This window comes from Gnatocerus cornutus, chromosome 1 (genome assembly GCF_029298725.1).
Source record: "Gnatocerus cornutus isolate USDA-ARS CGAHR chromosome 1, icGnaCorn1.1, whole genome shotgun sequence".
NCBI classification, from domain to species: Eukaryota; Metazoa; Arthropoda; class Insecta; order Coleoptera; family Tenebrionidae; genus Gnatocerus; species Gnatocerus cornutus.
This window is the reverse complement of record NC_142233.1, coordinates 28901232-28918891: the sequence shown is the minus strand read 5'-3', so window position 1 is coordinate 28918891 and position 17660 is coordinate 28901232. Positions and strand designations below refer to the sequence as shown.

Here is a 17660-nt window from a genome sequence, read left to right as displayed (position 1 = left end):
ATGGGTATAACAAATAGTTTACGAAAGGTGGTTAAAAAAACAAGAATTAAAAAAAAACATTCTTTGAGTTGTAATTTTTTGATCTCAAAAAAATCACCCATAAAATTTTGGATATATGAGAGCGGATTCTAAGCATCAAAATTGCGAGAAAACTATCGCAAAAACCGTATCTTTCTGTCTGCCTTAATTTTGGAGAATGGGGCATTAAACATTTCGGAACAAAAAATTCACTATCCGAAAATTCAATCTCTTCTAATTTAGTTTATTGTGGGCGTACGTAAAAAATAGGTATTATATGTTTTGGATTCTCCGTGAAATTCTGCGTAAATTGAGTACCAATAACTTAAGTTTGCTCCGCAAATAAGCGAGATATCGACCGAAATCTATTGAAAAAAAATTGAAAATTTTGAATACGGAATAATGTAACACTGGATTCTTATCGGCCCAAGGGCAAAAAAAACACCAATGACAAATGTGACAGTTTTTGTTGGGCATTCCGCTGAAATTGCATGAGTTTAAATATTCTCGTAACGACGAATCACAAAAATTCAAATTTAAAATTTGGCGGCCACAAAAAGTTCTTTACAGGAAAAATTAGGTTTAGCATGAAAAGTCTATACGTTTCGTGAAACACCACAAAAACTTTCATTTTCACATTCCAATTATGTCAAACTAATTAGTTAATCTAAAAACACGTTTTATGCAATGTTCTGAATTCTTATTTATGCTATTCTTGCCAATAAAATTAGATTGAAACACAATTTCTGGCGACAATTTTAATTAACGTTCGCTTTCAGCCCCTCACTGATACCACCTAATGCATTTTAGTACGTTCAGATAAATTTTATGGCCTGCTAAGTCATAATCATAAAAGATAGTCTATTATGATATCAGTCCACGTGTTTCCGTAAAATCAAAAGCTTTAGCGCATTAGCATTTGACGTAAAATGAAGTCCATTTTCTCTAAAGATAACATTTCGGACGAAATGAAAGAACAACGGAATGCATATTAAACAAAATCAATTAAGGGTGATAACCTCTGGAAAAATGTGTCATTAATAGACTTCAATAATCTTTATGTCACCAACAAAACAAATTATTATTTTCGAAGAAAAGAACTGATAATGAAGTATCACCAACATCATAAATTATCACCGCCAGGAAAAAGAAAAAGGAAAGAAGCTTGATTAATCATAATTCACTTATGGTTCGTTATCCTAAATTTGGGGCTTCGTGCGGATAGCAATTTTCATGTCAGCCCGTAAAACCTTTGACCCAGCTGTCTCATCTTTGGAACTTAATACGACTCCTTTAATCCCGTTGTGTCCATGGAATATTAAATTTTGGTGTAATTGAGACAGACGAAAAATAAACGTTTCGATAAGCGAATTACATAAGTCCTGTCGCATCATCGATTGTAATAGGAAATGCACTTGACTTCACTCACAAGAGCCGATGAAAACATTTTAATCTTGTTTTGTAATTTTCTCCTGATAACCTCTCTCTTTACGGAGCGATATTTCACTTCAAATTTATGTCTCTGAAGCCCAACTGTCTACCATTCATAATTCAAACAGATTTATAATAATACACCTTTCCGATAAATCACATTCGTTTCTATTGAACTATCGAGGAAACCCATTTAAAACAATTACAATGTTGCTACCTCCAGACGTGTTGAAGCCACGAGAAAAGTGTAATTTATGGCGGTCACGGAGCACAAATAAATTAGAAATAATGGTACTGATAAAAAAGTACGAGATAAAATCGTTTAGCGTCAATTTTAATTGAGATATTTTATTAACTCGCTGAAACCAAAAATGGAAAACGGGAATTTATGAATGGGCACAGCCACGCCTTGTAGGGGAGAGTTGTTACCTGTAGCAAATCGGGGGATATGGTAATTGCGTCTACCTGAATTTCACACCTGATAAAATGGAGCAAGCGGTTCTATTGCTTTTCTCACGTTGTCAGGTAAATGGGTTTAAAAGAAAAGTTAATTTAATAAACCATGTTCTCTTTGTACTTCAAATGTGTCCAAAAAGGGACTCATTGTCGAGACCTATTGTTTGTTTTAGATGGAGGGTTGTAGGAAAAATAGTGTACATAACTAGTCCGATAGTGTCTTTTCTTAGGTTCCCACTCGTGCGAAAATTTACACTTTTCGCGCTTGTGATGAAAACATCTATTTCCAGATGTGAAATGCCGTGCGTCCGCGCTTCTATTCGCATGAAGATAAATGACTTCTAAAATCGCCATTCATAGCCTTAGAAACGAATTGGTTGCTTAATAACCAATTTGACCATAATGTAAACTAATTGCACTTTAGTTGGGTAATTTACGCAATCAAATTTTGGATTTGTCCCAATTCAATAGAGTTCTATGTGATTATTTAAAAAATTCAATTCGTCCACTTTAGTTAGAAGAACTGTTCCCTTCATTAAATGTCATTCGGTGTTTGGAAATATCTCCCTCTAAAAATAGAAGTTGCGCGATATTCGCTGGTATTTTTTTAAGTTCAGGGTCTGATTCGGGCAATTTTGTGGGTCAAAAATGTCCTGTTTTCAGAGGAGAGCGCTGTAAATTATAATTAATTGCTTCAAATTCTATCATAAAGCAATAATAGTTAAAAGTTTGACGCTGCTCTGGACGATGTAATTAAAATAAGTAAAAAATGCGGGGTCAACGTTCAAATCTCAATTGTGAACTGGACCCATTTATTTATAGTCTCTGCGGGATTACCTCATTATAGAAAACAGGAAATTAATAGCGGAGATAATGCATTGACGTGTTGTTATCTTTAACGTTTTATATCAATAAACCGCACTTGCAATAACGCAATTTTACTCAGACGAAATTAATTAAGTAAATTAATGACGGAAGGTGAAGGGATGATAATTATTTCCAAACCCTTTTTTTGTTGTCGGTCCACTTTTGTCCGGCGGTGAAAAGAAGATAAGTTAGCGGTGCTATTTTATCTTGTGCCAACTACTAATTGAAATAAGCCATACAGCATTTTAATGACTCTCCAAGAAATAAAAGGAAATCGGTACTTCTTTATCGTGGCACCGGTTGAAAGAATGAAAAATTACAATCAGTAGTTTGATTGAAGTGAATTTAGTTGAAAGAGATTGGATCAAGACTGAAGGCACCGAGGCGAGGTGGAAAAAATCGTCTTTAATTCCAATCAATTATAAATCTAATTAATTCGTAGAATTTCCACCAACGACTTTGAACTTCACCTTGAGATCATTCTTTAAGTGGAGGACTTCAGTTATTTTTAAAGACTTCTGGTTTTTGGTAACATTGTAAGCTGGAGACGACTTCAATTTTTAGGCATTCCAGTAATTCAATTTTAAGCTCGGGAAACTTTTCGAAATGGACCAAAAACTATTTAATGTAACCAAATTTTAATGTGTTTACATTTCTAGGGGTCATTAAATTTACCAATAATTTTACAATGAATCCTTTCGGCTTGGACCTTATTGGTTTATTTATGGGCACACTTATTTGGATCACACCTCTCATCGTAAAAATACCAAATAAGGTAATTTCTTTGCTTGACATTGCCTTTTTAAATATGGCATAATTTTGCTATAAGTATGCTAAAAGAGTGTTGTTGTAAACTAAGAAACCCATCAAAATTCCACGGGCACTTGTCTGGTTTTCTTCATGTCTGTATGAGTTTTAATTAAAGAAGGAAGTGCGGATGGGAGCTGCTAGCTGTTGAAATTAGCACAAAACATGTCAGTGATCATTTTTAAAAATCGACACTTGTAGCGGTTAACTTTACATGTGTAGATATGTTAAGTGTATGTAAATGAGGCGGAAGTTTTTCTAGGGAAGTTTTATCTGGTGTTTTTACCAGTGTTATGAAACTATTTCACGCTCGTTACCTCGACTTGTCCAAACAGTTTTATCAACTACCAACAGTAATGCTAAATTAGTTATTTACAGAACAAGACTTCATGGCGAAACGAGCAGTAATGCTGCATGTGAGCGAGCTTTTGCTATGAGCTTTCCGCGAGACTACTGTACATGAATTTTTATACTACTTTTTCTATAATTAATATGTTTTTACTGACTTGCAGAGATGCCAACTTAAATTAATTCCGGAAATATTCTTTTAGTGTAAGTAAAACACACAAAAATGTTAAACTAAAAATATTGATCTATGTCTTTAGGAAAATGACGTTTTTATATCAATAATTCATCTTGGCATGTTTACGTATTTTATAATTGCAGTTCACACCTTGCCGCTTTATATCTTTGAAAAAATATAATGCTTCTTCTTGGTCAAACGCTAATTGTCATTTTCGATGACAGCAGTATAAAAACATTTACATTGAGACTGTCTAACGATATTCAAATTTATTCATTCAAAGTGCGACAGTTCTTGACTTAATTTAATTACTCCGTTTTTGTGACAATGTACAATCCATATTCTACTCTTCATACTAATAAAGCAAAGTTTTGATTTATCGTCGCCTTTGGCAGGCCGTCAGACTGATTCTGGCGTCTAGGGGACTCGTCTCTAAATTTATCTAATTTTTATTGAGAGCACAATTACCACGTCGCCACCGATTGTTCGAAAATATCTCAATTTGCAAGCAATATTGGACGAAGAATGTCTGAAAAAATTGATTTGGTTAATCGAGTGTCACTTCAGTTAATCACAATTTGATTTGTTTCTGGAAGTTAACATCTAAATTCCTTATCTGACGTGTAGATCTGCTTGGAATTTCAAATTTTTCCTAAAATATTTTATGGTTAATATAAATGTAATAAAATATTAGAACACTTTAACGATCTAGAATGTGTGGTCTTGAGATGAATTTAATTTCAAATTACGTTTTAATTTATTAATGTAATATGTTTGTATTGTAGTGGCTTATTAAGATTACCCAGCAATTATTAAAGAGTTATTGGTGCATTCAGTATGATTTGAACCGCTAATTGATCGTTAATTTTTGATGTAAAATTAACGCTATTTTAGAGCGACTTGATGGGATTCTGAGGCAAAAACTTGCTCAGTTTTTTGATTCAGTTCCACCATGAAGTTGATCTTCCCAATCAGCTCTATCTGCGGCCACACAAGGTGCTCTATCATATTCTCCTCGTTGCGCAGGTAGTTATAAGTTGAGCGCGTTATTTACTTGCTGCTGGTTTTCAATACTCGAGTTACTGGTTGTTTTTTCCACCATCGTGGGCGGGTTTCCATATGTCGTGCACCGACTTAAATCACGAAAACGTTGTAGCTTATTGTAAACCGAAGAAGCAGACTGGATTTACAATGTAATCTTGATACGATAAACACAAAAATCGGGTCAAATTTCCTCGACAATCTCGCACTTCCTACAAAATGCTCGTGTTTGTTGAACTTTTCCGGTTTTACAACCTGTTAAAACGCGATGATTTTGATAACAGGCCTCCAGATAACGTTTCGCCGCAGGTTGGGAAACGAAATAGAATCAACAAATAGCGAGACAAAATCCTGGTTGTATCGGCCGCATCTTTGTTTTATGTATACAATATGTCAAAAGCTCACTTGCATTCCTGGGAGAATTTTTTCCGCGGAACTCGTAAAGTTGCTGCTAAAATAAACGGAATGGAGTATTCTGGGTTGGTGTTGCGCCACGGACTCTTTGATGAATTGTCATCTGATGAATTAATGTCGGGTTTTGATGGTGGAAGCTTGTAAACACTTGAACCGAGTTAATTCAAGCGTGGAAGTGCAACGGTCGATCGATCCATCAGAGCCTGTGCTGAACGAAATATCATAATCAGTCTACATTTATGAAGGGATTCTGGAAAGACCAGTATCGTTTCCGCCTCATTCTCTTCGCTGAGGCTTATGCTAATGGACTTCCAATGCCAAAAAAGAAGGCACTGAAGTGCACCTCGCATTTGTATACAAGCCACATTTGAGAATCATTCTGATGCGAAAAATTGAAACTAATCTCCCTTAATGCAAATAAATGGGATTTGTGATGGGCGGATTGTCAGCGTATCTGATTGAAAATTATTGGATTCTGTCGCGAACGTTCAGATCAGTTTGATGACAAGCAGTAAATTTTGCTTGGATCAAGGCTTTTGCTCCTGATTAAATCTTAAGTAAGACGTGTTTCTCCGGGCTGTTTTCGATGAAAATATGTGTCAGTAACGGGGGAAATAATCCCACCAGTTACGTGAAAGAGGTAATAGCTTGGGATTTCTAATTTCAGGAGAAATAAAGTAGATTCCTGCACATGGTACTTATCAAATTGTCTCCACAGGTGTTATTAGGAAACGGTTTTATCCCTATGCCTGTCACGCGATGTTTTTCTCAATTCCTTGGATCTGTGCTCTTACAGGTAAATGATAGGTGGTCAGTAACACCTATAATAACATTTAAATAATGTTGGTGCTCTGTAATAGGTGCTGTAATAAAATAACGATCTTGTATGCAGTAGACTAATAGATTTGGGAAAAAATAAATTACCTCTTGTTTAGTTTTTTGTGATAAGACCCCAAGAGCGTGTAATTTTTATTTGAATTCTTCCATGTTTGCGGATAAGATAATGACAGAGCAAACTGTTACCAAATTCAAAGACAAACTTGAAGTGATAAAAGACTTAATTTGTTTTTTCTCCCAGCTCTGTGTTTATATTCTAAACAGTGATTAGTTTTGTTATTAGAGTAAGTCCTCCTGGCCGTAAATTCGTCAAAGAAGCTCCAAATTAAGAAAATTGAATTACAATTTTGACGTGGATATGTGGAACCTCCCACGCATTTTTCTTTGTATTTATCCTGTGACAAATGGGTTACAAAATACGCGCAACCATCCATCAAAGAAGCTGAAAGATTTATTATCCTTGACCTCCATTTCAATCTTTTTATTTGTAACCATTATAACGCGTTTAATTAGAATGAAAGCACCACTTTTCATTACGGTCAGGTGTTATGAAATTGGAAGAACTGTCACAAGTTGTTGAATGTCGCCAAAGGCCATAAGAAGTGGTTTCATCCACGTGCCGTTTGGGAAGTCCGGGAAATGCAACAATACCTATCAGTCTGTGGGTTGAAAGTTGAATGACCCAATTGATTTCCAGTATGATTAGTTATAGCGATGGCTGTATGAATGAAACTGGCGAAACTACCATCATCCAGATCAATGTGAGGCTGGGCTTCCGGTGATATTCAACAATGATGCGCCAGGGTTTAGTTTAGCTCGCGACCTTTCCTCTAGATTCTTGGGCGCCAAGATTGATTACATTCATTTTTTCATTATTATAATCGATTTGTGGAAGACAAGCCGCCTTCCATGGGCGGGACGAAGATAGGTGTGTTTGGAACCAAACGGTAGGAACGAAGTCTTGCATTCTTTCGAAATGTATTTTTTCTATATCAGAATCTATTGAACCGAACTTGACAAGATCAAAGCCACTTATAATTAATTAACGAGATCGTGGCTCTGAAAATACCGACAAGTATCATTTTCATATTTGTTTGTAATTTTTACCGCCTTGTTTATTCTCATTAGCATCACAGGCAGGAGTTTTTTGTTGTGATTAATATTCATAATTTGGAAATAGCCTTCTGGTTGGTTTTATGGTGAATTTCTCACGTCCATATTACTGATTAAAAACTAATTTAATTAAAATAGCGCTGAAATGGAGTGGTTTTATGAACATATTTGCATCTATTTAAAGTTGACGTTTTATTATATTCCTGAATGTCTACATAATTTATCAAACTGGTCTAAAAGCACCTGAGATACGATTTGTCATGGTATTCATTGTTATGTTTACGCAATTTTTGTCAACCCATAATAATTGTACTCTGTTAGCTGCCATTATCATCTTATTAGCCTACTTTTGTTGTATACACGGATGTCGACATACATCCAAATCATTTTCGACATTTTTAATAAACGGATCTGCCTACGCATCAATCGTTTGTCATGCAAACTGAAGATCTAAAGTACCAAAGAGGATTCTTTGTCTTAAGCGTGTAATTTCAACCTACTATGAAATTTTACCTACTACTATGGTGGACACAGAATCTTGGACAGTACTTTCCTGTCATTTCAAAAAGTCTCGATGTAATCCTAGCTTTATTGTCATTATGACTGACGTTAATACAAAAGTCAAACAAATTTTGAAAACGTATTTATTTCTGCGATATGCCTCCAATAACAATTAATGTGTCGCAACAAGGAAGCTAGAATTGGTTTTGCGCTACAACACTTGGTCATGGGCGAAGAGTTTAGGAGTCGAGTGGTTTTATTATTGCTAAAATGTCAAAATGACAATTGAATCAAAAATTAAAAGTTTGGTTATGAACAAACGTCCTCCGTAAAGCCCGGTTTAGAAAATTTGACAATCAAATGACAATTCTGTACAAGATTCTGTGTCCACCATTGTACTACCCCCTTTTTTTAGAGACGCAAAATTTAAAATGTGGCTTTGCGAGTGGTCGTTTAGCGACTTTTATAAGGCTTATTTTTTAGAAGTCTTGCAATTCCTGCAGAATATTAAACAGAACTATCACAAATTGTTTTTTTTTTTAATTATTTGAAGTGTAGATGAGTGTATGATATTTTGCGATCAGAAAAAAACTTGTCAGTTGCTTTGTAGAGCCATCTATGAAACAAAATTGTCATATATCTTCTACAGGTGTCTAACTTATTATCTCTTCCAAATCTTACTAATTTTTAAAATTGTTTCTTTGTAAATCGGTAAATTCTCAGCAGGAAAAATGACGTTTAGAAAATATTAAGTCAGGACACTAGCAGGAGGTCTTCACTGTTAACATAAAATGGGGTGGGAATAACGACTTGTGTTTACAGGTCGTTGAACACATTTTAATTAATTTAGGAAAATTCTGTCAGGTTTGAAACGGAGGTCTTGTTTGACAAATTGGGTTGCTTTCAACACGCCGACCGCCATTGAAGATTCCATAAGTTTGACCGTAAAGTTACGATATTTCTTATCAGAGGATGAAATAATTAAGATAAATCGGAAATCGGAGCAACTGTCATTCATTCATGTTTTCTAGTGACTGAAGAATGGGTTATCATTTTTATTCAAGATGATGAATGGAGCAAATTAAATCGATTTTTTTTTGTTTTTAAATATTGAGAAGTGGTGCGTTGATGATACGGTAGACGCAATTAAACTAAATCAATCAGTCGGATTTATTACCCCAAAATCGGCGCTTGCGGTGTATTATTTATGAATCTGCTTTTCCGTTTTTAACGAACCGAAAAATTAAAGTCATCGTTTTTCATGCTGCTTTGATATTCCTGCTCATCCTCCTTTCATTAATCAGAGTTTGTTGACATCCCATATATGGTAAACATCGAGTCGCAGAAACTCAGTCACTTCATGGTGGCCTTTTAGTTTTATTGAATTGAAGTTGGCCCATAACTAGCTGGAATTCTTGAGTTGCAATATAGTCTGATGTGTGGCGAATTAGCTGGGCTTGGATCATTCAGTATGAGTCAAGTTCAATTGAGTCGAACATCTGTAAAGAGAATATGTAGAGCAATAAATTTAATCATTTCTAATACATCCAATGACTTTGCAATATCTTTCACGGATATGTTGTTAATATACCGTGTCGATGGAATTTTTATTATCCGCCCATCTAAAATTATAATTGCTGGCTGGTTATTGACGAGTCAATTATAGTTTTTAAATCAACGCTGCCTTCACCCACAATATTTACCATTTATTTAATTAGTGATTAACTGGGACCATGGGTGGTACGAATAAATCAGTCGCATGAATTACCATGGGATCCACTGGGGTCGTCTCGTGAAATCTCCCATCTAGGATCCTCAAGCGGTAGTTATTAGCATTTATGGAGTGATAAGAGTTATGTATTAGCATTTCACACCTACTGGGAATGTGTCATTACATCACAAGACCGAAGCGGAAGATAAAGCTACCGGTATTCATGGTAAACTCAAATCCATTCACGGGCGTAGCCAAAGAGGACACGTAGTACACACGATGGCTTTTGGTCATTTTAGGCCAATGAAAGTGCCTGAAATGTGTTAAAATAAGCGAAAAGTAGAACTCCTTTCACACATCACTGCATTTTCGTGCCTGCTTACTTAAAAAAATTGAATTGATCTATAAAAAATTCGCTCTCTAAGCAAGTGCAAAATTGTAAAGTGTCCAAATGTAATTGTGATGGCTGACAGCGGGTTGCAACCGAAAATTTTTGGCAAAAATTTTGTATTAAACTTTATAGGGAACCTATTTCTACAGATTGTGTAAACGTTTTAAAATAAATTATGTTTAATTACAAATTTTGGTTCTTGAAGTTATGATTTGTTTTATAATTTTCTAATTTATTATAAAATCGATTTTAAGCGAAGTCAAAATCGCAATTAACAGAGTTTACGTTCCTTCTAAAACTAAGTACTTTGTCATAATATAAATAAATGTAATAAATCTAAAGTTATATTTTTATGTTCTGTTTTGATTCGCCTGTGAATCAACTGAACATTGCTCAAGACAGAACTTTAAGCTTTTCTCAAGCTGACCTTTTCCAATAAAGCTACTTTATTCTCTTTGACATCGAATCAAAAAGTTTAAGCAATTATAGATATCAATTCTTCAATCTGCCCACTCCAGCTAACAATACTAAAAGAGCCGCTAACTGACCATTACCTCGTTTGAATCCTGAATAACCAACCCAATCTTGTTTTCAAGATTTATTTCGACGCTCTCTGTGCTTTGTTTTAATAACCACTTTTAGCTACGTTAACATCCAATTTGTTAGAAAATTGGATCGAAAAATGTTTCTTGGAACAGATCACTGTTTACAGGACGGCGTTAATTAAAAAAAATCGATTTAAGACGTGGTACCAAACAAAGTTTATGAGCCTTTTACCTGAAAAAGTTGTCGCTGTTTCAGACGCACCGTTTTATTTGGATATGTAATGTGCTTGATGTTCGTTAACTGTTTAGTTATTGTAGCATTAAAAATAATTACACAGGTGATCATAAACCAAGTTAACGAACTTTTTTAGGTTAGTTATTGTTGTTTTTAGGTGTTCGAACAAGCTATTGGAAAATATTAAGCAAATTAGAAGACGCAGGACTCTTCAAACTCGTATGGGAACTGTTTTAATTCAATTATTATGTAATTTTATAGCCTATTTGAAACCTACTGTAATTGTAGTCTGGTGTTGCTGGAAACATAAGTAGTAGGCAGACAGACGTCTCTCATATCAATGCTTGAGAAGATTAAAGACTGCAGGATGGTCGATTAGAGGCGAAAAGCCATATAATTAAAACTTAGTACAGTTTCATTTCCACCAGGCGAACAAATAACTTGATAAAGCGCCGTCGTGACCAACTATTGTTAAATTAGCTTGAAATTATGTCAGTGTATTTATAACTTCTTCATTGAAATATTATAACGGTGAAATTCCATTTCGCTGCATATTGAAATTCACAAAGCATTTGAATGGCCTATAAACGTCTGTAACCACGTGTGTTTATAAACACGTGCTGCGAAAACTTGAATCGTTACATTCTTGCACACTTGCTTCTTCGCATCAGGCGCCACTTTCATTCTAAGTCACGCAGCTTTTCCTTTCAGTGTTGGATACATGTAGCAGCGCCGCCACTATTTTTATTTTTACGATTTGGCTTTGTTAATGGCACGCAATGGCCAACGACGTAATTTTGGTTTGGGACAAGTGGTCGATGTCTTTTCTGAATTACTGTGCTTTTGGCCGATCTCCAAAAGTAAAAACGAGAGTACGAACCAATCGGTTTTTGTGGTGGAATTAATTAAATAATATGGGAGTCGAAGAATGCGATCAATCATGCAAGGAATAATTATCTGGCGGTTTAACATGTTCCGTTAGCTTGATTCAATTTCACAATCCGGAGCAATCTGTCAAAGGTGCCGTCAGAGCCTCGGAAGATGAGTTAAATGAAATTAATGCAAGCGGGCCGATCGGCGATAAGTTGCTTAAGTTGCTGCACGTAGAAAAATCATAGAGCAGTGAAGTGGCGGGGGTAATGAAGTCGATAAATTATTGTCTTATCTGTTCTTAAAGTGTTGATTTAGCGACGTGTTTTGAGATAAGTAAGTGCAGGCTGGTGTGGTGGTGCCACAACATAAGATAATGTTATGCAGTCATTAGCAAGGGTGCTTCCAAATTTACGAGGGAAAAGCCGCATTTGTATGAGTAAACACCTACCTAATGTAGACCTTTCAAGCTTTGTTTATATGAATTATGTCACTCGTGTAACAATAGAAACAAAATCTGGTTTTACAGAGAGTTATTAACTTTTTTCCAAGACCCATTGAATTTTTGATTTAGTAAGAGAACTTATAATCCTACCGCGCGCCATGTATGGAACGGCCCATGCAACATGATAAATGGGGTAATAGCACACTGTATACCTATTTAAATTTAACAGGATGGTGGAGTCAACGGGACATAATTTAGTTCCTACAATCTTCTTGGATATTACCTATCGAGCACGACAATTCAATACACTACTCAACAAATTTTGGAAAAAAAATGCACCTTAGAAGTCATTTCTAAAGTGGAATGGTCTCTTCTTATTCCGAAGTCCGTTTTGTTATTCGTATTTGCAAATTGTTAAGCAAAACTGAAAAAAATCAAAAGTAAACAGAGATGTAATTAAAAAAAAACTTATTTTGCAAATAAATATCTGTGTCCTGACCTGAGTCGGATTCAAAATCAGCAGGCAATTATAACTGTTGAAATGACTTTCCTCTGCTCCAGTACAAATTTCGTCCAAAATTAGTCGATTAGTGTAATCAATGAACTTTTTTAAATCTCGTTCTCTTGTCCCGTTAACACATTGACATGAGCTCCGAGAATGTAGAAAATTCATAGTCTTTAAGAACCTTATCTTCGATCGATAGTATGTAAATACGGCTTTAATTTTTTTGACGCATTAATAAATGGTTGCTGTAGTATCGAACAGATGCGTCGAAGTCTCAGGGGTTTATCTATGGTAAAATAGGTACCTCTTACAGGAGTGTTAATAACGTGATAGATTACCATCGGAAATTGTTGTCCTAACTAATAACTGAAATAAATCAAATGTACTAAAATCGCACTACAGGTAATGGAGGAACATTCTTCGTCTTCAGGTCGACACTCCTGAAAAATTTGAGAATGGCTCCAGTTGCATATTATGTCTAAATTTGGTTCTGGTGGGCCAAGAGTGGGCCGCGTTGCAAAGAACGGTTTCTTTTATGTTTGGTGAAATTACTACCATTATAAAATTATTGGATCGAAAACCACGTAGGAGAAAAATGTTTTGCTATAAGGAATTGGTAGTGATTTTATTGTGTTCCATCTCTATAAATTATTGCCATTAAAGATTTGGTGGTTTGATAAGTTTTTGTAACCGATGACGCGATGTGATTCGATGCTAATGGCTCTAGATGTTTAAAACATGCAGCCAACATAATACGTTTCTACACCCTATAAATATTCAATCAATCAGGGAATCACCCCGCTGATATGTAAGCTTTTGTATTATGAATGATCTCTAATTTGACCGTACATGACCTACACCCAAAGGTCGTGCAAATATCAGCCATTGGTATTATAAAGAAATGACTAGGACGTTGTCGCATTCCCTAAGGATAAAGAAGCGTTGGCTCTTCTTGCAGCCAGCAACGAGTTCCTCATCAAAGTTAATCGGAATTGCATTAACATAACTAGATATGTAGCTATTGATGTCACCGTCTGAAGAAAATAAAATGTTAAACCATTTCAAAACCAATCACAATTAGACCAAATAAGATCATCTCACCGAGGATATTAATTTCCTGTTGACATTGGCATAACCGTTAAGATTCATAATCGGCGGGTTCTTCTCGATGGCCGTCAAGAACATGTGCACCTCCTGTCGAGTCCGTTGATCGACAGCGCTCAAATTAACATTGAGGAGTCTTTCCCTGAATTCTGGTCCCATTTTTCTCGTGGTCTGATGCCCCTCGTTGCATATAATATAAAGCAATGTCATGCAATAAAAAGCGATAATAAACAAACCAGCCTCTTTGAAAGACAGCCCTTGGTCCATTATCTCCGTCACAGAACCGTAACTTGCCACGATGGTCGTCAATAAAATCAGCAGGCAGTACATAGAGTACATTCCACTGTAAGCTTTACCTAATTGCTGCATCATGTGGGATAAATCCACCCATAAATCGCGATAAGAACCTAACAAGTTTGCGTCTGCAGATTCTAAAGCTTTGTTCAATTTTTGTACCATCCAACCAGCCACGCGCCCTATAGCGAAACAGTTTATGTACCACAAGGAACATAGACCGTTTAACATGGCGAGGATGTGATAGTACCCGAATGTGTGCCAAAGTTGCAAGTCGGTTTGGAGGTAGTACTGGGCCAGCATTACTGCGACACCCATCACCCATGACATCAGGCATAGGACGTACGTTATCACTGTCAGTTTGTAGAACTTTACCGGAATTTCCGTCACTTGGTAGTACTTTAACTGTAACAGATTCGAAAATGAGCGAGCTTAGGGCAGCGTGAATAAATCCAAAATGATGCAAATTGGAAAAAAAACACTAACTTTTTCTGCAATTTTTTTTATAGGCTTTAAAATTTAAAATGCGGTTCTGTGATTGGTCGTTTACAAACTGTCAAATTTGTCAAATTATCACCAAATTATGGGAAAATCAGGATCTCTGCAGGAAAAATGACGTACATTCGGTTTTTAGGTTGCAAATGTTCACTTTGGCAGCTAATTTATTATTATTTAAGGTTGGAATCCTGATGAAATAACTTTAAGATTAAAAAGTTGGTATAATTTTTTCCCCAAAATTTGACATTTATCAATTTTGACATGAAAATTGCTTTGTATCAAGATTATGTAATTAATTTGTGGGAGCCAGACCTTTCACGATCGTCTTTTGTACACCAAAACCTAATTTACAGATACGAACTTTGAAAATTTGTGACATTTGGTGGACAATTGCAACCTAAAGCTAGTGTATAGTCCGTTTAGATTGCAAATGTCTATTTTGACGGCTAATTTTTTATTTAAGAAGTTGAAGTTGGCATCATGGTCCTCCACGAATTTGACATTTGTCAATTTTGACATAAAAATTGCTGAATTTCAAGATTACGTATTTAATTAGTCCGAGTCCTTTCATGATCCAAGTGAAACGAAGTTTTTTTCTTTAAAAACGGTAATAAAAATTGAATTTCAACACATTACAATGACAGAACTTAGTTGATCGCCGTTTGTATTCTAAAACCTAATTCACAAACAGCATTTGCAACAGGAACAAATTACACGATAAAAATTTTGTAATTCGTGCCCTTGGGTGGTCGTTTGCAACCCAAACCAACTGTATAGTTGCTAACCTGAAATCGTGTCCACATATTTTTAAACTTGGCCACCTCCATACCATTCGTCCAGGCCGCCACGGGCAGCAGAAAATGTGGAATTAAGATGCTCAAGAAAATGATCCCGTAAATATACTCATCAAATCTCTTCCCCGGTTGTAGCATCAAGTTTAATCTTTCTTTAAATACCATAGTGACAAAAATTGTTTCTCCTGCGAAGAGAAAGTAGGCGTAAATCGATGTTGACGAAAGCCATCTGAAAGATATTAATTTGTAGCTGATGTCTTTATTATTTCGGTGTCTTAGACGTGTTCGTATTTCACCATAGGAGATAAAATTTATTATGCAAAATGATCATCAAAACCGAAATGCGAGGGTGTAACTATATGTTCAACAACATATTAAAGTTTTGATAAATTGGTGGCTGGCAGTGATGTACTGTGTGTTTTAAAAGGAACTGATTAAGTAATTTTGGGTAAAATGTGATGTGTTTTCTCGTTTATTTTTACCTCCGGGAGCTTGAGAAATCGTGTTAATTTGTAAGTCAAGTGAGTGAATTTACCTGAATGTTGTTTTCCCCTTCATTCGTTCAATCGGCATAATTCCCATGATTTGAAACAGTACCAACAGACTTTTGGTTGTCTCGTGAAAACTGTCGTATTGTTCCAACATTTCTGGATCGGGTTCATTATCCGCGTAAGAAGTCGTTGCAGTGCCCGCTACTTTTACAATATTTTTCCGAACCTCATTTCGCGGATCTAAATAATTGCCCTGTTGGATATGATCATTTTTCTTGTTGGTTTGATTCATGATATCCCGTGTTTTATTGGATATTTCAGACTGAATAATATTCGAGTTATTGGACAGCAGCCTTGCGTGCTGCACCTCATTACAAAGGTGTTGCCTTTAAAAAAATATCATCTTTAATTATTTCGAAGCTTTACAATACGAAGTGATCAATCATTTTAATAATTGGCCGAATTGGTCTTCACCTCCTGTAATTAATTTGCTACACCTTATTCAAATCGTTCCCATGCATTAATAATGTTTTTTTTTCAGGGCGGCGGCAACCCTTATTCTTTTTGATGTCGGAATGATGTACGACTATAAATCGAAGATAGTGAAAGCGCCAGGGACGTATCCTGTAGATGTGAGTATGGTTTTATGGACTAGTTAGTGTGAACATCTCTATACAAATACACCCACTGCTTGTAACTTCCTATCTGATAAATTGTTTCTTCTCGAATTACATGGAAAGCTGCTTTGTTTTTTGTCTTTGGCGAGTAACTCGCACGCCACTTATCATTCGTCTTTGTAGTTGGTCCATCGCGTTCAATTTATCAATCAATCACGGCTCATAACTGTTAAAAATTGAATTCTAGGTTCTGTGTCTTTCTCAAACCAAATAACCGGTTCCCTGCACAACCCACCCCATAAATCACCGAAGAAAGGAGCCAAAACTACAAGAGGGACGTGAGCTATCCTTTCAAACTCCTTCCCGTCAGAGGACGAATTCTATTTGAATGCGTAGCGAATGAGCGACAAATTTCTTTTGAATAATAAAATAAATGTGAAAAACGTTTGTCGAGACAGTCGGAAAAGATTAAAACGGACTTAACTTGACATGGGCGCGCATTTTTCCTGCTTCTCCAATTCTTTCAAAAATCGTTAAGATGTAAACGAAGCATTCGCTCCCTTTAATTAACATTTTACCTCGTAAAATGTGGATTGTTTCGTAACATCAAAGCACAACTGCACACTGAAAATAATTAATTAGAAATCGATTTTCTTGGCTCTAATCGAAGGAAAATGTTTTACATTCTAGCGTCTAATTATCACGAGAAGGAATTTTCTTTCAAAATAACGACGCGGTTCTTCGAAAGTCGTCAAAAGCTCTCGTGCATGCAAATTTTACGCGATCTTATGACAAGCAATTTATTTAATAAACGAAAACAATTTATGACTGCTGATTTTGTGTGGAAGACGAGGAATAAATTTTACACGCACTTTTTAAAGGTTTAATCAATGGAAAGACCTTGACTTAGAAACAGCTGGACGTTCTGAAAATACACGGTGTGTGGGTTTTGCAGTAATTATATACCGCTGTTGGAGAACTAGTTGATGTTGATGGATACGTGATAATGGTCCAATCAAAAAAAACCTAAATACCTATTTTCTGGTCACATTAAACACGGAAGACCGTCATAAATAAAGAGCGGGTTTTGTGGAAAATGTTTGTGGGTCAATTAATTTGAATGAAATAATATTTTTGGGCTAATTTTTATTT

At 35.7% G+C, this 17660-nt stretch overlaps 2 protein-coding genes across 2 annotated transcripts in view; one reads left to right on the top strand and one right to left on the bottom strand.

Annotated features, from left to right (window-relative positions):
• The window catches only part of LOC148181350 (ADAMTS-like protein 4), a 66425-nt gene that overhangs the window by 4439 nt on the left and 44326 nt on the right, over positions 1-17660 (top strand). Inside the window, exon 2 of the mRNA XM_088041180.1 lies at positions 16433-16523. Within this exon, the coding sequence (XP_087897306.1) occupies positions 16433-16523 (91 nt within the window). The remainder of the gene's footprint in view (positions 1-16432; positions 16524-17660) is intronic.
• On the bottom strand, positions 13610-16183 carry LOC148181351 (gustatory and odorant receptor 22-like). The gene is made up of 4 exons (XM_088045085.1): positions 15936-16183; positions 15392-15629; positions 13812-14513; positions 13610-13744 (listed from the first exon to the last, which is right to left on the bottom strand). Exons 1-4 carry the CDS (start codon positions 16181-16183, stop codon positions 13616-13618), a joined length of 1317 nt encoding a protein of 438 aa, XP_087901211.1. The 3' UTR covers positions 13610-13615.

Excerpts from the sequence above, each read along its gene's own strand:
- LOC148181351 (XM_088045085.1), bottom strand. The coding sequence starts at position 16,183 with ATGAATCAAACCAACAAGAAAAATGATCATATCCAACAGGGCAATTAT. Across the intron at positions 14,514-15,391 it reads ATATGTGGACACGATTTCAG|TTAAAGTACTACCAAGTGAC; the intron begins GTTAGCAACTAT and ends AATCTGTTACAG. Across the intron at positions 13,745-13,811 it reads ACAGGAAATTAATATCCTCG|ACGGTGACATCAATAGCTAC; the intron begins GTGAGATGATCT and ends TATTTTCTTCAG.